At 42.5% G+C, this 26,096-nt stretch overlaps 1 protein-coding gene across 6 annotated transcripts in view; it reads right to left on the bottom strand.

Annotated features, from left to right (window-relative positions):
• garnl3 (GTPase activating Rap/RanGAP domain like 3) overlaps positions 1–24,792 on the bottom strand; it is a 66,200-nt gene extending 41,408 nt beyond the window's left edge. For 3 of the 6 annotated variants that reach the window (XM_034602265.1, XM_034602271.1, XM_034602267.1), the window contains exons 1-2: positions 24,519–24,791; positions 24,263–24,406 (exon numbers count right to left, since the gene is read on the bottom strand). In XM_034602265.1, coding sequence (XP_034458156.1) covers positions 24,263–24,360 — 98 coding nt within the window. In that variant the 5' untranslated portion in view covers positions 24,361–24,406; positions 24,519–24,791. Of the gene's footprint in view, positions 1–5,892; positions 6,195–24,262; positions 24,407–24,518 lie in introns of those variants that run through there. The other 3 variants (XM_034602272.1, XM_034602266.1, XM_034602268.1) reach the window with 3 other exon arrangements.
• Between the last annotated feature and the right edge of the window lie 1,304 nt (positions 24,793–26,096).

Raw genomic sequence — 26,096 nt, 5'->3', positions numbered from 1 at the left:
ATATGCTAACTGAAGTCATATTTTATATTTGAAGCAAAAAAAAACTATCTCTGGCGTGAACTCATTATATAACTTGAAACAGTGCAAAACATGCAGACACAGATAAAAGAATGTCAATAATTGTGTTTTTAAAAAATGATCTTGAGATGCCGGAGGTACAAAGAACTCTGAGAGTGCTCCCTGTGCGCTACGCAGCCTCTCACTCCTCTTGTGATTTTCTCCGGATGCATTTTGTTTAATGTCACAAATTCCTCTGTGACAAATAGAAAACACACGGTGGCAGATGTTGCAGTTGGCCTTGTAGACATCGTCCCCTCAGGATCCCAGCCATTGAAACTTATTTTCCCACTATCTTCTGTGTTTCTGCAATCTTTTCTTTTTTGCTGGCGGACTGTGCTCGAAAGTCAACATTTTTATATATCCCACCGCTGTTAGCAACACTATCACTCATGCTTCTCGTTGGTTGTGACGTGTGCCTTGAGAGACAGGCGGAGGGATCACAGAGCAGGAGGGTTTCCCACAAATCTATGTCACACAAAACGCCCGTGTGAAAATACGGAACGAAGCCGTATTTTACGGGGCGGTTGGCAACAGTAGCTTCATTCAAGCGTTAATAAGCTTAGCTTAGCATAGGGACCAAAACAGGGGGAAACCGCTAGACTAAGTTACCGCTAAAGCTGTGTCTCATTTCAGGGGCTGCATCCTTCTGAGGCTGCATTTGAAGACCAAGTGCTTTCATACCCGAGAAACACAGGCTCCAACAGGTGGCCAACTTATCCCAGGATTCATAGTGTTTCGGTGACAAGCCCTTTTTCAGAGAGTTGGTGCTTCAACTCAACTGAACAGCTAGCAGTACACATTTCTCATCGAGTCCAACAGCAGCTTTGTTGCTTGGCATCAGCAATAAGGGTGGGACTAAGCTGGTAATGCTTTAAAACACCAGCCAAACAAGCAAGTGAGCTATAAACGTGACTGAATAGAACGGGTCATTCTGGTTCATGATACATGCCAGTGATGCGATGTGATCAAGCTACACTCGTGTGAATTAAAGGTTCAGTTGCAAAGCAGTTTGCAGCACAATGACCCCACAAGAACTTTTCTGGAGACTCAAGGCTCAGTGTTGTGACAGTGAACTGGTCGACGTAACAATGTACCACTGAACAACCCATATATCACTTCTTATCTTCAGTCATGCTGATTCTATTACTATTGATCCAGCCTGATCTAAGTAGATAGCACTGTAAAAAGTCTAAAATCTTAGAGTAAGAAGAAACAGAAAGAACAAGCTGGGATATTATTTAAGAAAAAGATCCACACACAGCCACACAGCTCTTTTACAGCATTTGATTTCTTTGTAATACTAAATGCAATATAAATCTACTTAAATCTACAGAATTATTGCCAAGAGGTACGGTACGCCAAAGCAAAGTCCCACACCATGCAAGGAGACTGGTTAAACTGGTTAAACTGGAAAAATATCAAGAAAAATAAGGTGGTTTGAGGGATTAGTTAAACAGCAGGTTTCTAAGAAGGCATCAAGGATTCAAATGACAATGATAAGCAGGATACAAATCTACAGGTGTTGTGCACTGGAGCTCACTTTGGAAAAACTAGGAGCAGAAACGTAAAATTGCACCTAAATCTTAACGTGCCAAAACCCACCGGGTCGCAGGCGAGGTTCAGTCGTCACTTCGCACCGCACAGCACCACCCGCATCCGTCACTGTTACATCTGCCTCTCCCACGCATGTGAACAGAGACACGAGGCAGATTATGTGTCATTACTACAGCAGGCTTATTCTGCTGCGCAAAAACCTAGATATACCGCCACACATATGCGGCCGTGACGGCACAACACAATTTAATGAGGATGAATTTATTTCACTAAGCATTCTGTAACGGGCCGTCACAAATTCCTGTTGCACTTTTTACCCAACATCCAAATAGAAGAATCTAAAAAAGGTCTTGGGGGGTATTTGCTGTTTGTATTTTGTATGTATTGTGTATTTGTTTGAATCTAATGTCTGTGTGATTGTCTGAGGGGTGTAAATGACCTGCATGCTTTTTGCTTCCTCCTCCTCTCTGGACCACATCCCCCCACTCCTCGCCTATCTCCCCCCAACTCTTCCCTCTCTGGTCAGGTTTCTCTCTCTCTCTCTCCGCCTCTCTGCGGGAGGAGGAGATGGAGCCAGAGTGGGACTGTTTATACATAATGTGCACTCAATCTTAAAGGTCATATCTTAAAGTGTGTCTGTACTGCAGGATGTATCCATCACCGCTTCCTTACTCGCTGCCCGCTGGCTTCGGTGATCTGGGTGGGGTCTGCTGAAGCCCCATCACAACCTGGACTCCATCACAGCATTCTACCTTAATAAGTGCCCACTTTGTCTTCTCTGCATTCAGGTGGCTATCTCTCCTACCCTTCACCTTTGCTTTGAGTGGGGGGTGATGAGAGGGGGTGTACGTCGGAGGGGGATAATTTAGTGGCACCACCCAGCGAACCTTCCTAAAGAAAACCACCTCATCATCTCCCGGTGAAGCTCCTCTGGAAAGCTCTCATTAGTTTGAGGCTTTTGGTGATGTTTAAATGTACATGTGAACAGTGTGCCCATGGTATTTTGCACATGCAGGAGGTGTACTCTGTGGTGAACAAGATAGTGTCTGTCAGATCAAAAAGAAGAGCAACAGTCAAGCTTTGCTAATACCCATCAAAGAAGTGAAAGAGCCAAGGGAGTAAAGTGCCTCCAGTCTGATGAGGAACGTGTACCTGTCATCAGAGCTCTGGCAGCGCGGGGCAGTGAGGCTGACACATTCAGACTTCAAGTACAGTATAGTACGGTGTACGCGGACTCAAAAAGTGATAATCAGTGTGACACTGTAACCAAAGTAAGGACTAAAACTTGTACCAGTCATGTTTTTACTGCAAATACTGAATCGTAAGTTCTGAGTTTGATCCATGGTTGTTTTTTTTTCATAACTATAAATCTCAGAGAGCAGTGATATCATAAGATTTTATATCCATTATATATTCTTTTCTCTTTTAAGACATGATTTTGGTTTGTCCACCACTCAAGTAAAGACTTTTAACAATTTGTAACTTCGCCCGGCTGCCGGGGGTCTCCCAATTAAAACAGTAAAAGTAACTAAAGACCTAGTTTGACCTCACGTCGTGAAGCAGCGTGGGATCATGGGAGGTGTTGTCTTCACCACTACTGCTAATGAAAATACACCTGAGGTGACTATGGCGCAAGTCTTGTTCTTGGATGAGGACCTTCCATCCATCCATTATTTATAATGCTTATCCTGTGAGGTTCGCGTGGGGGGGGGGGGGGGGGGGGGGGGGGGGGGGCTGGTGTCAATCCCAGCTGACATTGGGCGAGAGGCGGGGTACACTGTGGCCAGGTATCACAGGGTATCACAGGGCCAACAAACAGAGACAAACAACCATTCACACTCACACTAACTGTCAATTTAAAGTTACTTTAACCCCAATCTGCAGATGTTTGGACTGTGGGAGGAAGCCGGGGTCCAAGCAGAAAACCCACACGGACACGGGGAGAACATGCTAACTCCACACAGAAAGAGTAAGGCCAAACCAGGATTCGAACTAGGACAGTACTTAACACTGCACCACTGTGCCACCCTCCTGAATGAGGTTATGTATTAATGTTTTATTCACGTTATACAACAAATGGCAATGAATAAATAAGGAAAAAAATAAACAATTGGCTAACTGGCTAGCAGTGTGTTATTCTTTCGTCTTACATCATTTGCCAGAGGAGTTACAGCAGAGACGGGGAAAGTATCGGGTCACGCTGATATGACGCAATTAAAAGGCAACTAAAATGACGCGCCCCGCTACCTCGAATATAACAAGGTTTCTCTCAGTTTGAACATAAAAAATTTGGGAGAATGTTAAGTCAACAAAATATATATCGCAGGTCATTTTCAGACATTTAAATGAAGAATTGTTATATATTATATCCTTAAATATTGCTACAGCTATAGTTGGCCGTTAAACTTTGTTTCCCACAGGATAAACTGTAACTTCCACATTTAGCACAACACTGTGCCTAAATACAAATTCAAATATAACAGACCCGCCCTTTCGTGACATGTAACACACTTGAAACCATTATCCTGCATTCAAAGCTATGGCCGCATGTTTGGAAATCATAACTCGAACTCTGCACAGTTCCGATATTTGCTTTCCAGCAGCATAATGGCTTTTGGCCAAAGAAAAAAGAAGACTTTGAAAGCTTTGACCAAAGATAAATAGCTCTGAAACAGAAAGAGGTAAAATGTATATTCAGTAATGGAGTACGGGAAAGGTTACAAATTGTGGTTTCTGTCACATAAGGCAATGGTCAGTGGCCACTGAAAGGCTCCATATCCACTGAAAAGTGACGTATACAGTAAATCACACTGCTGCCCATCATACTAAACCTCCTCGTGCTCAGGAAAAGAAAAAGCCAATCCATTTATCACTTTAAACTCTTAGATCATTCCCTAAAGTGGCTCTTTATGAGATTGTGTCAAAAGGAGAACAAAAAGAACTGCAGAGAACGACGATGAAAAACATAAAAAAGCCCATCAACTAGTACAGAATTACCTCACACATATAGTACATCCACAACTCCCAGCTGCTTCTGACAGTCTAAATAATTCAAATGTCAGTGGAATGTTTTCTGCAGCAGCTCCTACACTGCAGACATGTGAGCTTCACATGTTAAATGATGCAGATGAAAACTGTTTCATAATCGTGTTTCTCTTAAGGTTCAATTTGGGATTCAAACCATTTCAAATGTAAACTCTGCTGATGCATGCACCAAAACACACAGTTACAGCTACAAATGTTGCTGGGTGCACGACATGCACAGTAAAACACTAACCCACCACTTTTCTGCTGCAGCTTCTACTGAACTAATAAGTCACAATCATTTAGTGACAAAAAACAAAACAAAATCATGCCACGGGAGCAACATGACAGGAGCATTTAATGAATTTAATTCTCATTTACTTTTCTTTGGCTCTTCTCTCTACAACACGGAAACATGCACCTGAGCTACAGGCATCATTGACTGTGTTCAAGTGTCACTGTGCCCCACGGTGCTGCTTTATCTGGTAAAGAGCTGCTGCAGTGGTGGCACTTTTCAGATCCATCAACAGTAAAGAGGCTGGGAATGAGCAACAGCAGAGTAACCTTGGACCAAGTCTGAACTCCACTGCACAGTTAAAGCCGGATGCTCTGCCCCGTACACGGTATTCTGCTGCTGTCAGAGCTGCATGCACCTCCAGTCTACCTTAGACTGAAAAGCACGCCATGAATAATTCATGATTTTCCATAAAGGCTATACTGTAATGACCCGGGAAAAAATAAAAAAAAGAGGAGGAAGAAGAAGAAGAAGACAGATCAGCTCAGGGATGATTCAGTTTGAACAGTTGAATAAAACTAAAGCAGCTGCTGTGGTTTAATTAAAAAAGCTGCTGTGGCTGACAGAGTCTGTGCCGGAGTGTCAATACTTCCACACTGAGGACTTGTGGATTCAGTGGCGGCTCAGTTCGCCAGCCATCCCGCAGTAAATGGAAAAACAAGATCAATAAATCATGCACTTGATGCACATCCACACAAGTATGACACTCCACACAAACACTGTAAACACTAGAAAGCCACTGCCGGAGGGTAATAACTGCACTTTAAATGCTGCGTAAAGCAGGAGCAGGTGTTATCAGCCTTCTTCTTTTTTTTTGGCTATGCGTAAAAATATGCCAGTGCTGCAGGGACATGACAGAGCGACGGCAGAAAGAGCTTTGCATTCAACAGATGAGATGTGGCATCATGCAGGAAACACACAGGGAAGAGCAGAGTTGCATGTCTGAGTTTGTTTTTTACCGCTGATAGAAAGTCAACAGTTTGCTAGAGGCTGGATCCACACTGTTCATGTCCCCATGCGATGTCAGTCCAGCGGACAAGGCGACAACAACAAGCCGGCGTCTGTTTCTCTCTTTCCCCCCTTTCTGCCTCCTCCAGAATGTTCCTCCTCCGGCTAAGAGCGCAGGTACATCACCGACAACAGCTGATCGAACCGCGGCTGCTGCTCGGACGCGTCACGGGCTCCTCCTGGCTCTTGCGCGCAACTGGTCACAGCCACAGCATGATGGTGGAGCGGAGCTGTGTGTTTATTGAGTGATCCCCCCCTCTCCCTGTCTCTCCTCCTATATTGCTTCCTCTACCCCCACCCCCCTCCCCCCCCCCCCCCCCCCCCCCCCCCCCACACACACACACACTCACACACACACACACGTCACCGCGGTTTTTTTTTTTGGTGCTCGGGGCTCTGCAGAGTAAAAGGCACCATTCAGAGCAGATGAGTCTTATCGTCTTTTATCCCCCTCTTTGAGTTGCTGTTACATCACCGTCAATTACGCGAAGCCTCCTGCAGCTACGGTTCTAAGTGATGTCAGGATGCAGCAGTGGCGGATCTAGGATTTTTTTGGGAGCCATCAAGGGGCCAGAATTTACACAGAGGGGCCAATTACATGTCCAACAAGGATGCACAATTCCTGATTCAGTAAGATGCACATTTAAGTCATTCCCTGTTTACTGTTAGCGCTACAGCTCGGAGCAAAGCCACACATCATTGAATATATTTTGAAGATACTTCCTTGTTCGAGCACATTGCGTAAAATAATAGTCAATTATTATTGTTAATAAGTGAGTAGTTTCTAAAAAAAAAAGAGAAAAAGGCCACTGACAGGGGCACTTCAGGGGCCAATTAGATTTCAGCTGTGGTCAGTGCCCAACCCCCGGCCCTGCCCCTGGATCCGCCCCTGTGAGGCTAGAGGAAGACTTGCCTGCAGCTTTTCAACCTCCACGGCCAATTATTCTTAAACTAAGAGATATCAGCTTTGATTTTGAAATAAATTTGATATTTTATCTATCTATCTATCTATCTATCTATCTATCTATCTATCTATCTATCTATCCGTCTGTTGACAAGATGTTGGCTTCATTATTAGAACACTTACAAATAAGAACATTGGGGTTGCCAGGTACACAAACATATATTTACCAACTTTTAAAAAATTGCTTCAATTTGTAACACACAAATTAAATAAACAAGTTATATAAACACTATAGATACATTTAATTTGAAAGAAAAAAAACAAATTTGTGCATTACCAATTAAAATGTTTTTTCTTGAACTGTTTAACAAGTTTCTTTTGTCAGTGAAGCAAAAACATATTTAAGTTACAAATGCTGGTAATGAAACAATTCATAATTATAGGTTTAAGCTCTAATGAGATATCACCTCTGTATTTATAATTACTAAAAGGTTTTAATCCACCCAGTCTCCAATGTAAATGTAAATAGTGATAAATAAAAGTCTTTAATTACAATTAATAAACCTCCATAAATGATGAGGTAGAGAGTGGTGCCAAATTTCTCTCTGTTTTTCTTTGGCCTCTCTGATCTTCACCAATCAATCACTCTTATGTGCTCCCAGGGGTTTACCCATAATCCCACTGAACAGGAGGGAGGGGGCAGTGATGAGGTCATTCATTCACGTAACCTCCCTCTTCCATGTCTCTTTTTTATAGAGCCCAACCAATATGGACTTTTTGGGGCCGATTCTGATATTAGGAAGTAAAACTGATACATCGGTCGAGTTCTACTTTTTTATATCCTACCTTTCTTTCTCTTTTTCTACCTTCTACTTTTGAACTCACTTTATGGTCGGTCCTTGAGAACACAGCTGCATACACAGATCTGACATCTGCTTTTATTACACTGCTGCCACTCATCCATTCATTATAGTGAAGCTGAGTTACAGAAACATCCACTCTTGTGTTTTGTAAACTTAAACTTGTCTGTTTGAGATCCCACAGACACATACCCTGTTTGTAAAAGTGTAAAAACAATGATAAGAATAAGCTTCCTGATTTATTCAGTCTGTGGTTATTACACCCAAATAAGGAAATGATTATTGTTTCATATGTTTCGTGTAGAACAAACGTAGCTTCCTCTTTATCAACGGAAAGTTATTCACAGACAAAGAAATGTACGTTATATTAACTGAGATAGTTTAGTGTCAGACCACAGGGTCACATAACTTCCTGTTTGTCTCCAACATCCAATAACAGAAATACAAATAGGGTTATTAGGGTGTTTTTTGCGCAGTTAAAGAAAACACCCTGTTACCAGGGCCCCCAAAAAGAACACATGTCTTGAAGCTCATCTTAAAATCATATTCACTTATCCACCTGTAAAAAAACGAAAAACAGTTTTAAGCCGCTGTAAATCTGCTTATCAATGGATCGTGAAAAGACCCCTATGAGGTTCCAATGTAAGTGATGGGGGACAAAATCCGCAGTGCCAATTTTACACAAAAATGCATTGAAGTGTGTTTTTCCTATGAGGTGGGAGTTTTCCAAAATAACCCAAATTTGATCCAAAAAAACTGAAACTATGAAAGATACCTGATGTCTAAATTGAAATGCTGAATCCTCTGTTAGCTTCTGGTTAAAGAGAAGAAATACATTACAAAAGGAAGGTATCTCTTCTCAGTAAAGATCGATGGTAGAATTCCAAAAAAAGTACCAATAGATGTCAGACTGACATGAGAAAGTCTTTTAAGGTCTTCAAAACTCAGGGTGTAATGCAACAGGATGGAAAAGCAAAGACAGACTGAAAGAAATACTTGTCACTTGTATGTGCAATGAGAGATATTGACCATGTGCAGAGGAGGACACATGAAGGAAACAGAGAAATGTGGTATTAACATGTAAGGGAGGGATGTTAATTCTTGATTCTCTGCTCACACACACAAAGAACAGCAGGTGAAACATGAGCTGAGGTAAATCTGATACCTGCGCAATAGTCCAGCCACAGCCTATGTCTGTAGCTCAGACACACACACACACACACACACACACACACACACACACACACACACACACACACACACACACACACATTAAAGAGTGCAGGAATGTTCAGCTCGGGCAACACGACACTCAGCTCCTCATCAATTTTTAATCAGCAGAAACCCCCCTCTGTGACACGGCACGCTAAAGGAAAACACCTAAAGCTACTGTCACACACCGCGGTTTCTCTCTTATTCTCTCTGAACGTGCACTACCTTTAAAAATAGCTTGCATTGAAATGCAGCGGTAATCTGCTACAGCCCGAAGGGGCGAAAAGTAAAAAGTGTTTTCTACAGAGACCACTGGAAATAAAACCTGGGTTTTCACACACACACGTCAGCATCGAGTTACAAACAACCGACCTGAGATACTTGAACACCCCCCACCTCAAATTAAGGCTGATCTCACACACACATAAACACACACACACACACACACACACACACACACACACACACACACAACTCATACATGTTGCATAAACTCATCTTTGTCACACACCTTCCCATTGTCACACTTTGACACGCACTGAGCTCGATGCCCTTTGCATGTTCTGGTTTTTTGTTTTTTTCAACAGTCGCCTCTAAAGTCAGCCTGGAACAAGGGAAGTTAGAACAGGATAGACTTCTTGTTCAAAGACTCGTCTGTTGATGAGGAGCTATTAACCTGAATGCATAACACAACTGTTATCAGAGAAGGAACTTGTGTAATGTGACTCGTCCAGGTGAAGATTCCTCACAATGGAAAACAAGACGTGCCATTTGTGTTTGTGTCTGTTTCCTGATGTCAATCAATCAACCAATCAAATGAATTAATCTAAACAATAAAATAAATAAAATTGTATTTGTATAGTCCATATTCACAAATCACTATTTGCCTCAGGGCTTAACGTGCTGTTGGCATGGAAGGCGGAGCAGCAATGAATTGTAATGATAAAGGTAAGTTGACTATCAGTAGAAGTATAGAGTATAGTATATTGTAATATAGTATAGTTGAGCAAAGACAACTTAGACAGAATCTGACTTTGAATGTTATTTTATGTCCATCCGTCCATTATCTATCATGAAAATCCTTTGAGGGTCATCAGGGGCTGGAGCTAATCTTATGGAGCCAATCATTGGGTGAGAGGTGGGGCTCAGCCTGGACAGGTCGCCGGCATATTGCTGGCACCTACGGGCAGTTTGGAGTCTCCAGTATTATACTATACTGGGTCTTTGGACTGTCGGAAGGAAGCTGGGGTATCTGGAGAAAACCCACACAGACACAGGGAGAACATGCAACCCTCACACAGAAAGACCCAATTTGGGCGACAGGTTCAAGGACCTTCTTGCCATGAGTTGACGGTGCTAACCACTGCTCCACTGTGCCGCCCTGATTAAGTGGAAATCCAGATTTCTTTGTCAAATAGGCTCAGCAGGATCAATACTGCCTACGTAAATAAAACGTAAATAAGATTTAGATGGATTCAAAATGGAGAAAATCTGAACATACCCACTTGTTTGATTAGTTTCTAGTATTTCAGAAGGATTCCTGACAAAGTCATCAAAGTAATACGGCAGTAATTGATGTGACCTTTTCATTTTCGTGTTCGTGTCATTTGTTCATGGACAAACCCAGTTTAGACAACATGGCTATGTGTCACCGTATGACCAACCACCATTTACGAGTGTGTCACCAAGCTGCTGGGCGCTTGTTCTGGTTCTAAAGGGTCAATGTGATGTCATGGCTGTTTGTGTATAAACAGCCATTTTAAGGTCTGCACATTTTAATTTCTTTGCTTGTCATTTCAAGCATTCGACATTTAATGCCGTTTTGTTAGGTTCAAGGGGAGAGTCAGGTTAGGTTGGTAAGATAAGAGCTAATTAAAAAGCACGAAAAGCAAAAATTACATTGTGATAAGACATGGATTAACTTAAAGAACCTGGCGTGCTATTCATTCACCATTTGCTGATTAAAGGCTGAAAGTGTTCATTCACTGTCGAGGGCTTCGTCATTAGTTAGGAGGTGGAATTTAAACAATAGCCCTCAATCTTCCTGAGCGTGTGTGTGTGTGTGTGTGTGTGTGTGTGTGTGTGTGTGTGTGTGTGTGTGTGTGTGTGTGTGTGTGTGTGTGTGTGTGTGTGTGTGTGTGTGTGTGTGAGACCTGACAGAGATGGACTATCCCAGGCTCTGCATTCCCCCAGACAACTGCAACTTCAAAGTTCAGGGTATAAAATGTGGGTGTCAGCATTATACTGTGTGGGTTTACAAATCCATGTGCCCGTGCCAGTATTGGTTGTTGTGGTGCACAGGTACACAAACTGCATGTGTGTATGCATGAGCACTCGCGGCGGTTATCCTCAGCCCCTGGTCAATAGCGTGCTAATCCCCCGGAGCTGCGCCGCCATCCCTCTGGTCAGCTGCCACTCCGGCCCTTTAGTCTCACCGCGTAAGCCGTGTCTGACCACAGCACCTTTCCCACGCGTAGGATAAACAAGGCCTCTGTTACTGTGTGTGTGTGAGAAAGCGTATGATGTGATTGGATGTGCAGCTACTCTATATCGCACTGGGTCTGACAGTAGTCCTCGCTATAAATAGAGATGCACGCAAATGAGCAAACACACGTACAGTATAAACAATGCTGCAAACAGCGTCATGCAAACTGTATGAGGTACAACTACCAGTGTGAACACAGTGGGGTTTGATGTGTCAAACACATTCAGGTGCAACATGCAAATCAATAGGACTGACATGATAACACTTCTCTCTGATGAAGCTTTGTCCCTGGATAATTTGTCCCTGGGGGGGGTCAATACAGATGACTTCTTTTGATTATGGAAAGATTCAACCGAGTCCTAAATTTGTGATTTGGACTATATAAATAACATTGACTACAGTATTATGGTGAGTTCAAGAGCACATTTAGTTTAAAGTGTGAAGTAGCTGAAAGGAAACATTTACTCAAGGACACTAGTTTGTCACCTGCATTTTTCTGCCTGTATTATGCAAAAACATCAGGATGGATTACTTGATGAAGGGTGAGATATGCCTGATGGAAAAGCCAATCAAACTTTAGCCAGACCTGGATCAGGAAGCAGTTTTTTCACTTTAGTCAACAGCGAGATCGAGCGTTTTTTAAGTTTTCATAAATTTCTGAGAGAATAATTTATGAATCTTGATGAAAAAAGTCTGACATGTTCAGCAGACTCATATTTATGAGTGCAAATTTGGATCTATTGAATTTAAACTTGGGTTAATAAGACTGTTGGGACCTGTTTCTTTATATATATATTTTTTAAAATAAACTATTGATCTTTATCACGCAGTAGCCTACAACTCCACTCCACTACGTTTTAGGGAGAACTATTGCATTTCAACTGTAGCTACTGGTTAAGACTTGACAATAATGAGCTTATAAAATACATTGTAAAAGATTTAATCAAAGGTTCCCAACATGGGTAAAAATATCCGATATTTCCCATAAAAAGGATCTAACATTACAAATCTTCCCACGAGCTCACAGATTGATCTTGTTCAATCACACTGAATTACACTACCTGTATGCAAAATAAAAGTTAAATCTAGCTGTAGAAATTTGCCTACAATGTAGGATAGCCTGTTCTATGACCTACGTAGGAGTTTGAGGTTATGCTAGTTGATTGTAAGATTATTATATTATTCAAATAACAGTAAATTCACACAAATTCTAATCTTTGTTATTATTCAACCAAAAATGCTAAATATTCAGGAGTTGGAGCCCCTCAAATGTCAGGGTTTGATGCCCTTTTCATCATATGTACAAAGTAAAGTGAATATATTTGAGTTTGGAGATGTTGGTCTGATAAAACAAGCATTCTAATAATTAATAAATAATTATAAGCAGATTAAACATCAATACTGAAAATAATTGAGACTAACAGCTCTATAATGAAGTATTATTACATTGCTGCGTTGGTACTTAAGTAAGTATGTGATCACTAAACTGGTTCAGATGTGTTCAAACCTCTAGAAGTACACTACGGTATAAGCAATCAGCTGTCCTGCTTTGTTAGTTATTGTACTGGCATTCATTTAAACACACACACACACACACACACACACACACACACACACACACACACACACACACACACACACACAGAAGGATGATTTGGATTCAGACCTTGGCCCCTTTGTTTCTAGTGGGCCCCAAATGCCAGCGGGTCACCATGTGGCCTCTGTGAAATGTCACGGTGTCATGTGTGAGGCCGCTCTCATTAAATGTGATCAGGTGAATTAACCTTTTGTCTGAAACGATCAGAGCGGCCCTGGACACCACTCTGCCCTCTGCCCTCTGGCCACATGCATGTGCTCATGTGCACATTTTTGGGACAGTGCACGTTTGTCCTGACTACAGCTGAGTATAAAGATGAAAGTACACGTTACCACTTGGTTTTTCCTCGTGCAGGACACAAGGAAACACAGTGAGCTTGTTGTCTGTGTCTGAGTGAAACCCTGAACGGAATCCACACATCTTGCAGCGCTTACTCCTCCTAGTGGAAAAGTGAATGACCAGAGCAACAGGCGTCTCATTACTACACTGTTTGAACTGCAGTATTTTTAATGCAACTCATCACTTTGGTCTATTTGACAAATCCAAAGCTCAAACTAACATATAGAAAAGGTCCAAAGTGACAAAACCTTTTCTTAATTCACATATTCATATCCACTATGTATGACACAATAGTCAGATTAATGTTTATACAGGGAGAGTCTGCCCTCTTGTGGGTAGAACCTTTATCACAGTTAAATAAGAAACAAAAGAGTTTATTAAACAGTTTCCACAAGCACTTTCTACTTATTTATAATTTCATTAACCCTCTACTGCATTAACTATGTTTTCTAATGTTGAAGTGTTTAAAGTACATTTCTGAGTAATTCTCGTAAATAAAACAAAATTTCTTAAAACATTCTTTGTTAAAAAAAATATATATATATATAATCAATTATTTCTTTATGTTGTAATTCAATAATTTTAAAAATACATTTTATGATTCATTATCATTCTGTGTGAAGCGGGTACTTTAGTTCATGAAACAGAGAACTACTTTTTCTGACTTACAACGTACATTTCCTCCAAATATCAAACTGCATAAAGACCACAGGAAACTGTGTGTTGGCTGTAGAATGATGAAACATACAAAACTGCCTCTCAGACCTTAGACCTCAGACCATCAGTCTGCTAAATGGGTCTGCTTTTTTTTGTTTATTCATTTCATTTTATTTAGAAATCCGCTTTCTTTATCAAACAGTTTATATCCGTTAGAGGTGTAATATTTCTCACTGGAAAGTAAAGGGCTAACAGAGCTGCTCACTGCAAATCTATGTTCTGTGATGAACCATTATAGCAGATTTACAATGTATTGTTAAAATGATCAACATTGTCTGATGTGAACTTTGAATGTTAAAAGTTCAGCTACTGCTGCTTTCTACTAATATGAAATGATCCTAGTGATGTCTAAATTGTACGAATAGTTTTTTTCTCTACCCGAGAAGGGGCCCTTTATATTTACTTTGGGTGCGGGTCCTCTGCCATGTTTTTCACAGTAGCCCAGACTGGACAAACTAACAAGTTCTCTTTCGTGTTCGGAAGGGGAGGATGAGGTGAGGGGTATTCAGCTGCAACATGCAACTTCACCACTAGATGTCACTAAATTCTACACACTGAACCTTTAACTATACACAACATTGGCTTTGGCAAGTTACTGAAAATTTGAAATTAGGTACAGTTAACAGTTACTTCCTTCAACTGAGGTACTTTTGTAGTAACTGCATTAAAAAGTAATTCACTTCTAGACGTATGCTTCAATTCAATTAGAGCGCACAGTGGTATCATTTTGCTTGTATTGCTGAGCCTGTGACACAGTGTAAATGGAAACTGTATTTCTATAGCACTTACCTCTATGATTAACCACTTAAAGCACTTACAGTAAAAGTTGCATTCACCTATTCACACACATTCATACAGCTTCTACGGTTCTTTACTTCAGATGCTTCGGTGCTGGGGATTGAACAACCAACCTCCTGCTCTACCTCTTGAGCCATAACCAGCCCATTGTTATCTAAGACAAGACAACTGTCAAATTATTATCTATCACTGTTTTATCTATCAGGCCTTAAAAGCAAGTCACTAATACTGTTTGAGCAGCTTGAAATAAAGTAACCTTCTCACACATTAACCAGGCACCATTAAAAGGCCCCGGAGAAGCGACGTGCCTCAGCACAGTTTCACACCTCTGGTTACGTGCTTCAAGTCTCATTGTTCTAACAAGTTATGTTGATTTAAAAGTGTTGACCATATCTGAGTCATATTTACGCTGCCACATGTGTGACACCGCTTCTCTAACTGGTTGTTCCCACACAGAGGAAACGTTACACTGCAGCTCTTCCTCTTTATCTGATCCGTACAATTTGTGATAAATTATAAAAAAAACTGCGCAAGGAATTAAAAGACTGTCTGGTGGAAAAATGGAAAGCGTGTTCAGCTGTTTATTTGTGTGTGTGTGTGCACCTGTGTCTTATACAGTATTTGCATTGTTTTTCCTTAGCCAAAGTAAACCATGCAGATGGAAAAATAGCAGCATGCAACATAATCCCTCTACTATACTGCAGCAGCAGGCCTGTGTACAGTTGGTGAAACTCCCAAAACAGAGTCTCCACATCGACAACTTCTTTGGAGCCACATCAGTACAACCTCCACTGAAACTATTCCCGTCTTTGATTCCTCCACAGGTACTTTTAAACTGCGCCTCCATCTCTTTCACGACTTGTTGCTGTTGCTTTCTCTCTTAAAACGAGGGGAGGTTTTTTTGGCCGGCCTCCCTGAAAACCGCAGGGTAAAAATGTACAACAGTAACCCTTCACGGGCTCCATTTCCTCCTCCGTCTCTCCTGGATCTCGCTTTGAGGGTTATGACGGGGGCAGTGTGCTGGTGTGAAGCAGCTCAAACTGTACACACACACACACACACACTAACAGACACACACACACACTTCCTCTGAACCTTCATACTCACTTCAAACACACACACTCACTTTCACTTTGCCAGTATGAGTCTTGTACACATGTGGATTGTGGCCGTGCTGGAGCTGGCCACATCTCAGCCGATACCCAGTTCAGCACGCTGGCTTTCTTCCAGCCAACTATAATGGGGGAATATTTTTCCAGCCTCCAAGTTTTCCCGAAGCGGTGCACAGTGCATTTTAATAAAGGTATGTGTCTTAAAGCCCTAAATGGAAGCAGATGTTCCCGTCAAAGAGGGAAAGTTTGCATAGGGCTGTAATCAAGCCTTTTTTTTTCTTCTTCTAGTAATTTGAGTCTATTTTTCTGTCTAAATGAGCCTGGTGCTCTGCATTGTGCGCATTGGCTGAACTGTGCCGGGTTGTGCTGAGCTATGCAGCCACATATGGGAGTGATTACAGTCCAGTGTTTATCAGACCTCACTGAGGGACTGACTGTACGGCTGAGCAGAGCAGAACCATGAGCCTTGCGCACTCCGCCTCAATTTCCCAGCTACAACCTTCTATGGAAGTCAGACAAGTGAGACGACACTGCATCAACACGGTGCGAGAGATCACAGGTCCTGGACGCGGCATCTTCTTCAGGCTTGAGTGAATGTGGCTAACTGATCAATATAAAGTTGTCCGGCAGCTATTTGTGATTCGATTAGCGATTTAGATGATGTTAAAGCAAAGGAGTGACAATTCTACATATCAAAGTCTGTGTGTGCAAAAAAATAAAAAGTAATTCAAAGCTATTGCATGAAATGTGATGAATTTTTGTGACGTCACTTCTTAAGTTTGGGCTGAAAAGAAAATGGTACGGAGCTTTTTACTATTTTATTTTCTATTTTTCATATTTCTATTATCCCCTTTGCTGTTGTAACATAGCAAATTTCCCATAGTGGAAATAATAAGGGATTATCTTATTTTATCTTAACCCTATCTTCATCTCTGCTTGAAGGTGGCTTGAGTTTACATTAGCAGCATTAGCCACTAGCGTAACATTCCTAATCTCTGGGAAATGTAGCCACCGAGATAGATCCAAGACGAATGTGAGCAATAAAAAAGATTAAAAATAGGTAATTAGATGATTCTTCAATGGTTTTTATTTCAGATTAATTAATTGTATTTTCTCGATTGACTGATTAATCATCTTCTAAGATGAGCCGAATAAAACTATTTCTGACGCAAAGCGAATCGCAGTGTGGCTTCGAGTGGAGTTCATTTTTTGCTTCGCATTCGCGTATATGCGACCGGGCCTTTTGCTACAAGAAACAGCCAGGAAGAACTTGTCAGAGGATCTGAGAGTTGTAGGAGTAAAGGAGGCAGAGAAGATCAGAGATGTATTGGGAGGCTTAAAGCTTCATAAACAATAAAAGAAACTTATACTGAATCCTATATTTTACTGGAAGTCAGAACAGAGATGCAGGTACAAGTGAAATGCCGTCTCTTAAAATCAATAATGTCTCTATCTGTCGACTAAACATTGCAGCTCTACTGATGCAAGAGGAAAATATCGGTGTCCAATGTGTGTGTGTGTGTGTGTGTGTGTGTGTGTGTGTGTGTGTGTGTGTGTTTGAGAGTGAGCTAAATAACTTTCCCAGTACGTAAAGCAGTCAAGTGCATTGAGTCAGCAAAAATGTCCATCATCCCAGTTCCCAGCTGGGAGCTTTAAGACAGACTGTAACACAGAGGGAGACCCCAGCAGCTCTGCCTCCCTCAACCACTTTCACCCGGTTTGTCTGAGAACGCATCAACATGGTCCCGTCTGTTAGTCAGATCTGAAAAAAAACCTAAAAAACATGTCTGACATTGAAAACACATGTTCTTCGTTCGCATACCGCTTTGAAGTCTACAGTAAAAGCTTTGCCAGGAAACCACATGAGGACAAACCCTAATACATATTTCCTTCTCCTTTTTCCCCCTCTCTCTTTTAAAGACGCACATGCTCCCAACTCCCTCACCCGTTTTGTTTACAGTGCACTTGAATGGAGCGCGGTGCACTTCGGCTACATCTGGAAACTGTCTTGTGCCAATCCAACAAGCGGAAAGCTGCAGCTAACAACCCCCCCCTGGCAACTGTAGTCACAAACATTGTGGCTTTGGCAGTGGGCGAGGTTAATGAAGACACTGATAGCGTTTCAAAGCAAACGCACTCAAATGACCTTCGATGTGAGAAGTTCAGGGGAGGAAGGAGAAGGAGGGGGCGAGTCGGTGAAAAAGAGCGTCAGAGAGGTTCAGAGGCTGCAGCTCGTCGAGGGTCTATTTTTGCTCGCCGACTGCGGCTGAGATTGCAGGGCGAAGCTGCCGCTTCATCTTTTTTGTGTATAGTGGAGGAATGGAGGCATGCACGGGCGGCAAAAGCAGGGAGGGGTAACATTGGCAAACGGAGCTGAGTGATTGATGGACACGCACACACTTCAAACCTCATCTGTGGAGTCATACCTGATCGTTCCTTCCTACATTGCAAACAGGCGCCTTATTTGTTCATTTAGTGATGCAAAACCACACCATAGTAACAAGCTCTGATCACACACCGCACCGCTTTAGCCCGATGATGAATGAGCTTCCCTTCCCTCTCCGTGATGCTCCCTGCCAGTGCATGCCTTTCCTTAAATGAACTACAAATGTTTTGTAATGGAGCCTGAAAAGATTCCACGCAATGAGGTTCCTTTTCCACCGCATCACAATCAGCTGCTGGGTTCATAGAGAGCACGGCGCTGAGACTTTGTGTGATTTTTGATACTGGCTCCATCAGAAAACATCGTCCTGCAGTGGTCACGGTTTGTATGTTTGCAGTACTTTATGTGTGCACACATGAATTTTCTTCAGTCTCTCTGGCAGTGTCTCCTGTAGAGCTGTATTTGCTCTGCCATGTCTGTGGTCAGAGTCGAGCCAGTGCTGTCTTGGCTCCTTCACGTGTCGCTGTAGGCCTAATCTCATTCACACAAACTCTGCCAGGGCTGACTGGAAGTACACTGAGACACGCCAGAGCCAAGAGCTCAGCGACAGAGACGGTTTACAAAGACAAATAGTTTGATTGCTAAGGAAAATAATGGAAAAAGACACTAAACAAGTTAGAATGTGTTGTTACTGTTGGACATCCGGACATTTTCTCTGTCAAGATCAAGACTTGAGGCCAAAGAGCTTGTGCCTGCTTCCTTATGCAACACCATAATGACCTCAAATCAGATTTAGAGAGAAGAATCATCTTTATTCTATTTCTGCATGGCGCCTTCTTTATCTAGAATGCAACTTAACCATCTGCAGTGGTTTGTTGCTCTAGTTGTGGCTTACGTAGCTCAAGCAAAGATATAGTGAGCCACACACACACAAAAGTTTGCGGAGCTATCCTTATCAGGACCTTGCATTGACTTCCATACGTGGACAGCATAACCAAAACCTTATCCCTAACCTTAATAATGACCAATTCAAGGGTTGACCATACTTTCCTTTCTCCGTGGCTGCAGAGAGTTGCGCACTTGTTACAGTCACACGTACATGACCAGGGTTCCGGTTGTAGTAAAATGAGGATAAGCCTCTGTCACGTGTTCCAGGAATGCGTAAGTGATCTCACATCCCATTACATTCTAGTCAGTGGATACATTGTACCTGGAGCATATGCAGTCAATGCATACAGTTAGCGTGGTCACAAATTTTGGGCTGCACATGGATGTCGGCACAGGGGATCTCTTGATGACATTTACGTCACAAGGACCATAACGCACTGGCAGACGTGGAAACTATGAATTTGCCTTAAACCCAACGTTAACCAAACCACAATTCCCATTTTACCACTAACCTTAACCTGAGAAATGAGAATTTGTCTCATTATGACCAGGCTTTGGTCCCCATGAGATCCACTGGTCCTGACAAGGTCAGTGTCTATGCTAGAAAGGTCCAGAAGAGGTAACAAAAACGACCACACACACACACGCTACATATGTATTACAGATACAGAAACACATACAGAAACTACAAATCGTGAACCAACATGCAGGCACCTTCACATTCCAACCACCTGCGACCAGCATACCAGAGGAAAAATGGCCAAATAATTGGCCCCAGTCGTCCGATTAACTTTTCTGCTTCCACCTGGAACTCTCTGGCCACTGCTGTCAGAGAGATTATCCACCAGCTGGCAGCCCGCTGACTTTGTTAGATAAGGCTTAGTCACAATGAGACCGTGTCCAAAGCAGAGCCGGAGAAATAATAATGTAATGTGATGTGTGTATCTCAGAGCAGATTAGCTCCTGGGCCTCAGCACAGATCACGATAGCTTCACACAAATAACTTTTCCCAAAGACTTTGAAATAATCTTCTTGAATAATCTTTAACCTGTAGATTAAAGTTTTAGGTGGAGAGTTCTTGAGGTGTTGCAATGCATTAATTAGCTTTTAGACATAAAAGTAATTAAAATGAATTGAGTATATATTTATTTGTCTCATTTGTGAGGGTTTGTAGGTCTTATGTGTTCGTTAACTGAATATCTTTGGGTTTGATGTTGTTGGTAAGACAAAACAATGTGAAGACGTCATCTTGGGGTTTTAGGAAACTACAATGAGTCTTTTTCTCTGTTTTCTAATAATTTGTAGGACAAAAAATGAATGAAGACAGTAATCGCCAGGTTAACCAACGATAAAGGTAGAATGGCACTGGGTAGAGCTCATAACTCCGCCGAGACAAACTGGTTGCTTTCAAATTTTAAAACATGTATCAAAACAATACATCCAAAATCATTACGAGCACTGACGTCAAAGCATATGATTAGAGATTTGTTAAACGGCTAATTAAAGAGAAAGTAAAGATTGAATATTTTACTAGAATGTCACTCAATAGAGCACATGCCTCCGTCAAGGCCCAACAGTCCCCTTACACACAATCAAACTGCACCAACTTACACACCATCATAATGTTAAAAAAACGTTATGTTAAAGAAAGGGAGAAAAATCCTGGATCCGCACCAAAATTGCAGCATCCTTCCACCAAGATTGATATTAATCCGTTCAGTAGTTTTTACAGAACCTTGCTTACAAACAAAATAACCAACAAACAATGGGACAGGGGTGAAAACATAACCTCCTTGGTGGGGGTTAACATTATATAGTTGCAGACATAGAGAGTTCTTATATACGGTGTGATGTCTGTAGCCCGGAGAAGCCAAAAAGGGCCGATCAACATCGAGACAGAAACTACCTCATGACACACTTCGACATGCATATTGGGAAGGCTTCAGCCCGAGAGTGTGTGCAAGTGTTAATATGCATGTGAAAGCAGGTTTCTAACATATGTGTGTGTGTGTGTGTGTGTGTGTGTGTGCACATGAAGCTGTTCAGATGTATTGGGTCTGTATGGCTGTGCGTCACTGCAGCACAATGAATTATACACACACTCCTGAGCAGCAGCAGCCCTTTACTTGAGTGTCTTTCACATCCCCTCAGTATGGTGGAGAATCTATTTCCCCATGCAGTAGCACTTCAGGCCCGGCTCTGATTGATTGTCTGTTAAACTGCTGCTGTCTGAGAGACAGTCTGCCAGGAAGTCGTAGTCATACTATGTGACCGGGCCCACGGCACACAGAGAGGCAGCAACCCCCTGCACTCTACGACACAGGAAGGAGAATCAGGCAAATTAGAAGGGATGTGTAATTTGAAAGAAAGCTTGGCACAACTCTCAACCTGAATACATTTAACACTTTTATTTGGAAAAGGCAGACCTGGCAGTTGAGATCTCCAACACACACAGGTCTCACCATCACACACACACACACATGCTGGACAAAGTTATCAGCTAATAGAGCGATGAAGCGAGAGGCATTAGTCAATTTGCACACCTCCACAGACTGTCTGAAATAGCAGGAAATTAGAAGCGTGGAGGTGGGAGGAGGAGTGAGGGGGGGTGATGTGAATAGTCTTGAGAAAACTAGAGCAGCAATGATTAGTTGATTGAACGGAAATTAAACTGCCATTTTAAACATTGATTGACTGTAATTCTTTCAACAAAAAGATTTAACGGTTTCATGCTCTCAAATGAGACAATATTCAATGTTTCCTGGTTTTATATTGTAGTCAATTGAATACAACTAGAAAGGCACTCAGTGGAGACAGTCACCTTATGAAAGTTTAAATTCAATTGATCCACATTTTTATTTGGATCTGCACCAAAGTGCACACACACATAAAAAAATATTCCCCTTAACATGCCGGACTTTTTTCTTTCTTCAAGATCCATGAATTAGTCTCATGTTGAAAAGTGCCCGATCTCACAAACCAGACCCGCACCTATACAGTATTTAATGAGTTCTTCACTGACTCATACATCATCCTTCCTCCAGGTTTCATGCTAATCCGTCCAGTAGTTTTTGCATAATATAATAAAACTTACAGACATACAAACGCAGATGAATACATCCTCTTTGGCAAGGTAATATGTATTAACTCACTAAACGTCATTTGTTTATTTAGTCAATATCAATATACGTATAGCTAGATTACCTTTAAACAGCACCAATGGGTTATTTGATCATGTTATTGTTGGTATTTTATATTTTTGATTGATTATTTATCTAAACTTAAATCTGGTTACGCTCCGGTTATAATATAATCCGGTCCTTTTTACACACAAGCTCAGGTTTGACCTAGAAAGGTCACAAAACGATGTTCATCTGACAATGAAAACTCCAAAAAAATTATAAAAACAGTTAAATACATCAATTAATTAATGGGCAGGTTGATTTATTGTGAAAATGATTGTTAGTTGCAGCTTTAATGAGAGCACCTCTGAGGTTAAAGATGATGCCCTAAAGCTAGTTCCTGATCCCCAGGGAGTGTTGTGAACACTGAGTGATATGTTAAGGAGCTGGTATGACATCATTGAAAGTGAAACCAAATATTTACTGCTCCAAACCACAGTGCACACACACACACACACACACACGCACACACACACACATACATGCACACAAATAGTCTGGGAACAGACCACACAAAGAGCTGAGCAGGTTCAGACCTTCACACTGTCTGGGGTGTCGTCCTGGTGGAGGGGACCACAGGAGGCCATGTATCTCAGGTTTGACAAAAAACAGTTGCCCCATGCAGAGAGGTCGTATGAGCTGAAGTCTATCTGCCAAGAAGGCAAGATGTGATGTCTGAGGTCCTGGTTAATGTTAGTGGTAATATGGGAATCGTGGTTATAGCTCAGGTTAGGATAAGCTATGAATTGGTCAAAGTAAAGGTTTGGATACGGTTTTGGTTAGGCTGTCCACAATGGTCCTAAATCTGTTCACACAGTCACATTACGTATGTGGACTTGTCTTCCTTGTGGGGACAAAAACATTTAGGTTAAGGTTAAAGTTTAGGTTAGGTTAAGTTTAGGTTTAGTTCAAGGTTTAGGTTTAGGTTTAGTTTAAGGTTAAGGTTTAAGCTAGGAGGCGGAGATATCACTATACTAACGAGAACTGGTTGAGTTAAGGTTAAGATTTAGGTTAGGGTTAAGTTTAGGTTAGGTCTAGGGTTAGGCAAGTAGCAGCTAGGTTAAGGTTTGAGTAAGCCCAAAGGGAATCAATGTAAGCCAATGTAATGTCCTCTTAAGTCATGAGTCGTGTGTGTGTCTGTGTGTGTGTGTGTGGGTGTGTGTGTGTGTGTGCGCGCACGCGTGTGATACAGGTGTACAGCGGTACCTCAGACTGCAGCAGGTGATCTGATCCCTCAGTCTGCTGTAAAGCTATTTTTAGGAGCAGCGGGTGAATTAAAACGTGCATGTTCTGTGCGCCCCCTGTGTGGCGCATGATTGGACAGCACTGAGGCCCCGGGGGTTGCAGTTGCTGCCCAATCAACATCTGATTTGGGCAATAACAGGGTGATTGACAGCGTCCCGCCACGAAAGCAGCACTGTCAACATTGCGGAGTCAGGTGCAGACGACACGTATCCGTGCGTAACGCGTCCCCCCCACCCCCACCCCACGGTCCGAACGGGCATGTAACCGCGCGGTGTGGAGATTTGAAAAATGATAAGATGGACAAAGGGGCATCAGGATGTTTGGTTTGGACACGGAGGAGGGAATAAAGAGCTGGTGGCATGACAAATCCTACTTTGGAGACACTATTTGTTTGGGGGCATCCCTCTGCTCCTAATGCGCACTGGATGAATCACCAACTCATGCACAAGGTGACAGATGAGCAAAAATAAACCCATTCTCTTCTCCTCCTCATGTAAAAGTGCCACTTCCCTGCAGGAGAGAGCAGTTTCTGTGGGATAGTCTGGCCATTTTTTTTTACATCGCCCCTCATGTCCCAGACAAAAAGGAAGAGGACCTACCTGGTAATCTCGAAGCTGCAACCTTTCCGAAGGAGCAGGGCTCTCTTCCGCATGATGCCTTTGTCTCTGCCGAGGTACACATTTTTATCTGAATTCATGGGTGCTGTGCGGTGCAGGTAGACCCGGGGCAAACAGCACCGCTTCCTTTTCCAGGGAAAAAAATAAAAAAAAGTCAGGGGACTGCGAGAGGCGAAAAAAGAAAAAAGAAGAGGAGGAGGAGGAGAAAAAAAAAAAATCCCTTTTACGCTCGACTCACCTCCGCGGAGAATATGGAAAGTGATCCTGCAGACTTTTCCCCTCTCTCCCACCGCTCAGGCTAAACAAAAGACGGCGTGTGTGAGCGTTCAGAGGGGCATGTTGTCGAGGCTGCCGGTGCGTCCATGGAGCAGCGAGGGACCGAAAGCACTGGGAGTCAACCTGAGCGGTCGTGCCGTGGACTCTCTACCGCCCCGGAGAGCCTGTGATCCCAAAGTGTGGAGCCGCACAGCCGCGCTCCTCCTGCTCCAGCTCCACACTGGGAGAGAGACAGAGAGAGAGAGAGAGAGAGAGAGAGAGAGAGAGAGAGAGAGAGAGAGAGAGAGAGAGAGGGAGGCTGCACACTGCACAGCAATGACTTCAGGAGAGAGAGAGAGAGAGAGAGAGAGAGAGAGAGAGAGAGCGAGAGCGAGAGAGGGAGGCTGCACACTGCACAGCAATGACTTCAGGAGAGAGAGAGAGAGAGAGAAAGAAAGAGAAGTGGTGGTGACGCTATGTACATACTGTGTGTGTGTGTGTGTGTGTGTGTGTGTGTGTGTGTGTGTGTGTGTGTGTGTATGTGTGTGCACTATGGAGTGATGGTATTTTGGCTTGCTCTCACCTTCTAATCCACTTCCAATGGACTATTTCAGGGGGTAAGACTTGCCTTTGGTAATGTATTTGTAATGGTTAGAGTAAGGTGCTATGGAATGCATCATGCCAGAGACCTGATGGTGAGAACATGGTTAAGGTTAGGGATAAGGTTCTGGTTATAGTTGACTGTGATCACATTAAAGCCTTTATGATCTTGACAAAAATGAAAACACGACACATACAATCCGGTATTTGAGTAGCAGTAAGCACCACATGTGAACTGCACAGTGACAGTATCATGGATCACATGTTGAGCATCACAGATGGAGGACAAAGTGTCCGGTGGCAAAACAGCGAGAGACACAGTTTGACCGTGAGGACATTACTACAGTGAGTGCCATTGGAGATGTCTGGTCTCTGGACGTTTTCAAAGAAACGGAATTCACTGAGATGAGAATCTATATGTTTAGTATAAAACGGGATCGGGGGAGATCAGCGGATTCTGATCATCTGCAAACCGCCTCGCCTGCATAAACCTCTCATAAACTCTCATAAACCTCTGGTATAGACCAGGTGTAAGATTGTGTGAGGACGGCGATGCTTATACACAGTAACACAAAGTTAATCACGAACGAAAACCGCTTGGGGCAACATCCATGGTGTTAAACCTGACTGCCTTTCGTAGTACTGGTCAACCATGAAGTCACTCCTGACATCACGAAGTTACCCCTAAAGTCGCCCTGATAAGTCGGTAACATCGCTATAGCACAGAATCCATTTGGCCTCATGGGGATCCAAACCCAATGAGTTATTTTGACCCAGTTTTCTTGTTGCTTTTATACATTTGTGGCATTATTTACCCAAACTATCTGGTCATAGTCCATTTATAATATAACCTCAAGTAGTAGAAGTCTTACCTAAAAAGGTCACAAAACGATGAGCAAATTTTAAAGAGGTAAAACAAACCCTGAAGCTGTAGGCTGGTTCAGTTCTGAGGCCCTGGTTA

Source organism: Hippoglossus hippoglossus, chromosome 12 (assembly GCF_009819705.1).
Source record: "Hippoglossus hippoglossus isolate fHipHip1 chromosome 12, fHipHip1.pri, whole genome shotgun sequence".
In the NCBI taxonomy this organism is placed as follows: Eukaryota; Metazoa; Chordata; class Actinopteri; order Pleuronectiformes; family Pleuronectidae; genus Hippoglossus; species Hippoglossus hippoglossus.
The sequence above is the reverse complement of the archived record's forward strand: the minus strand, read 5'-3'. Positions and strand labels throughout refer to the sequence as shown.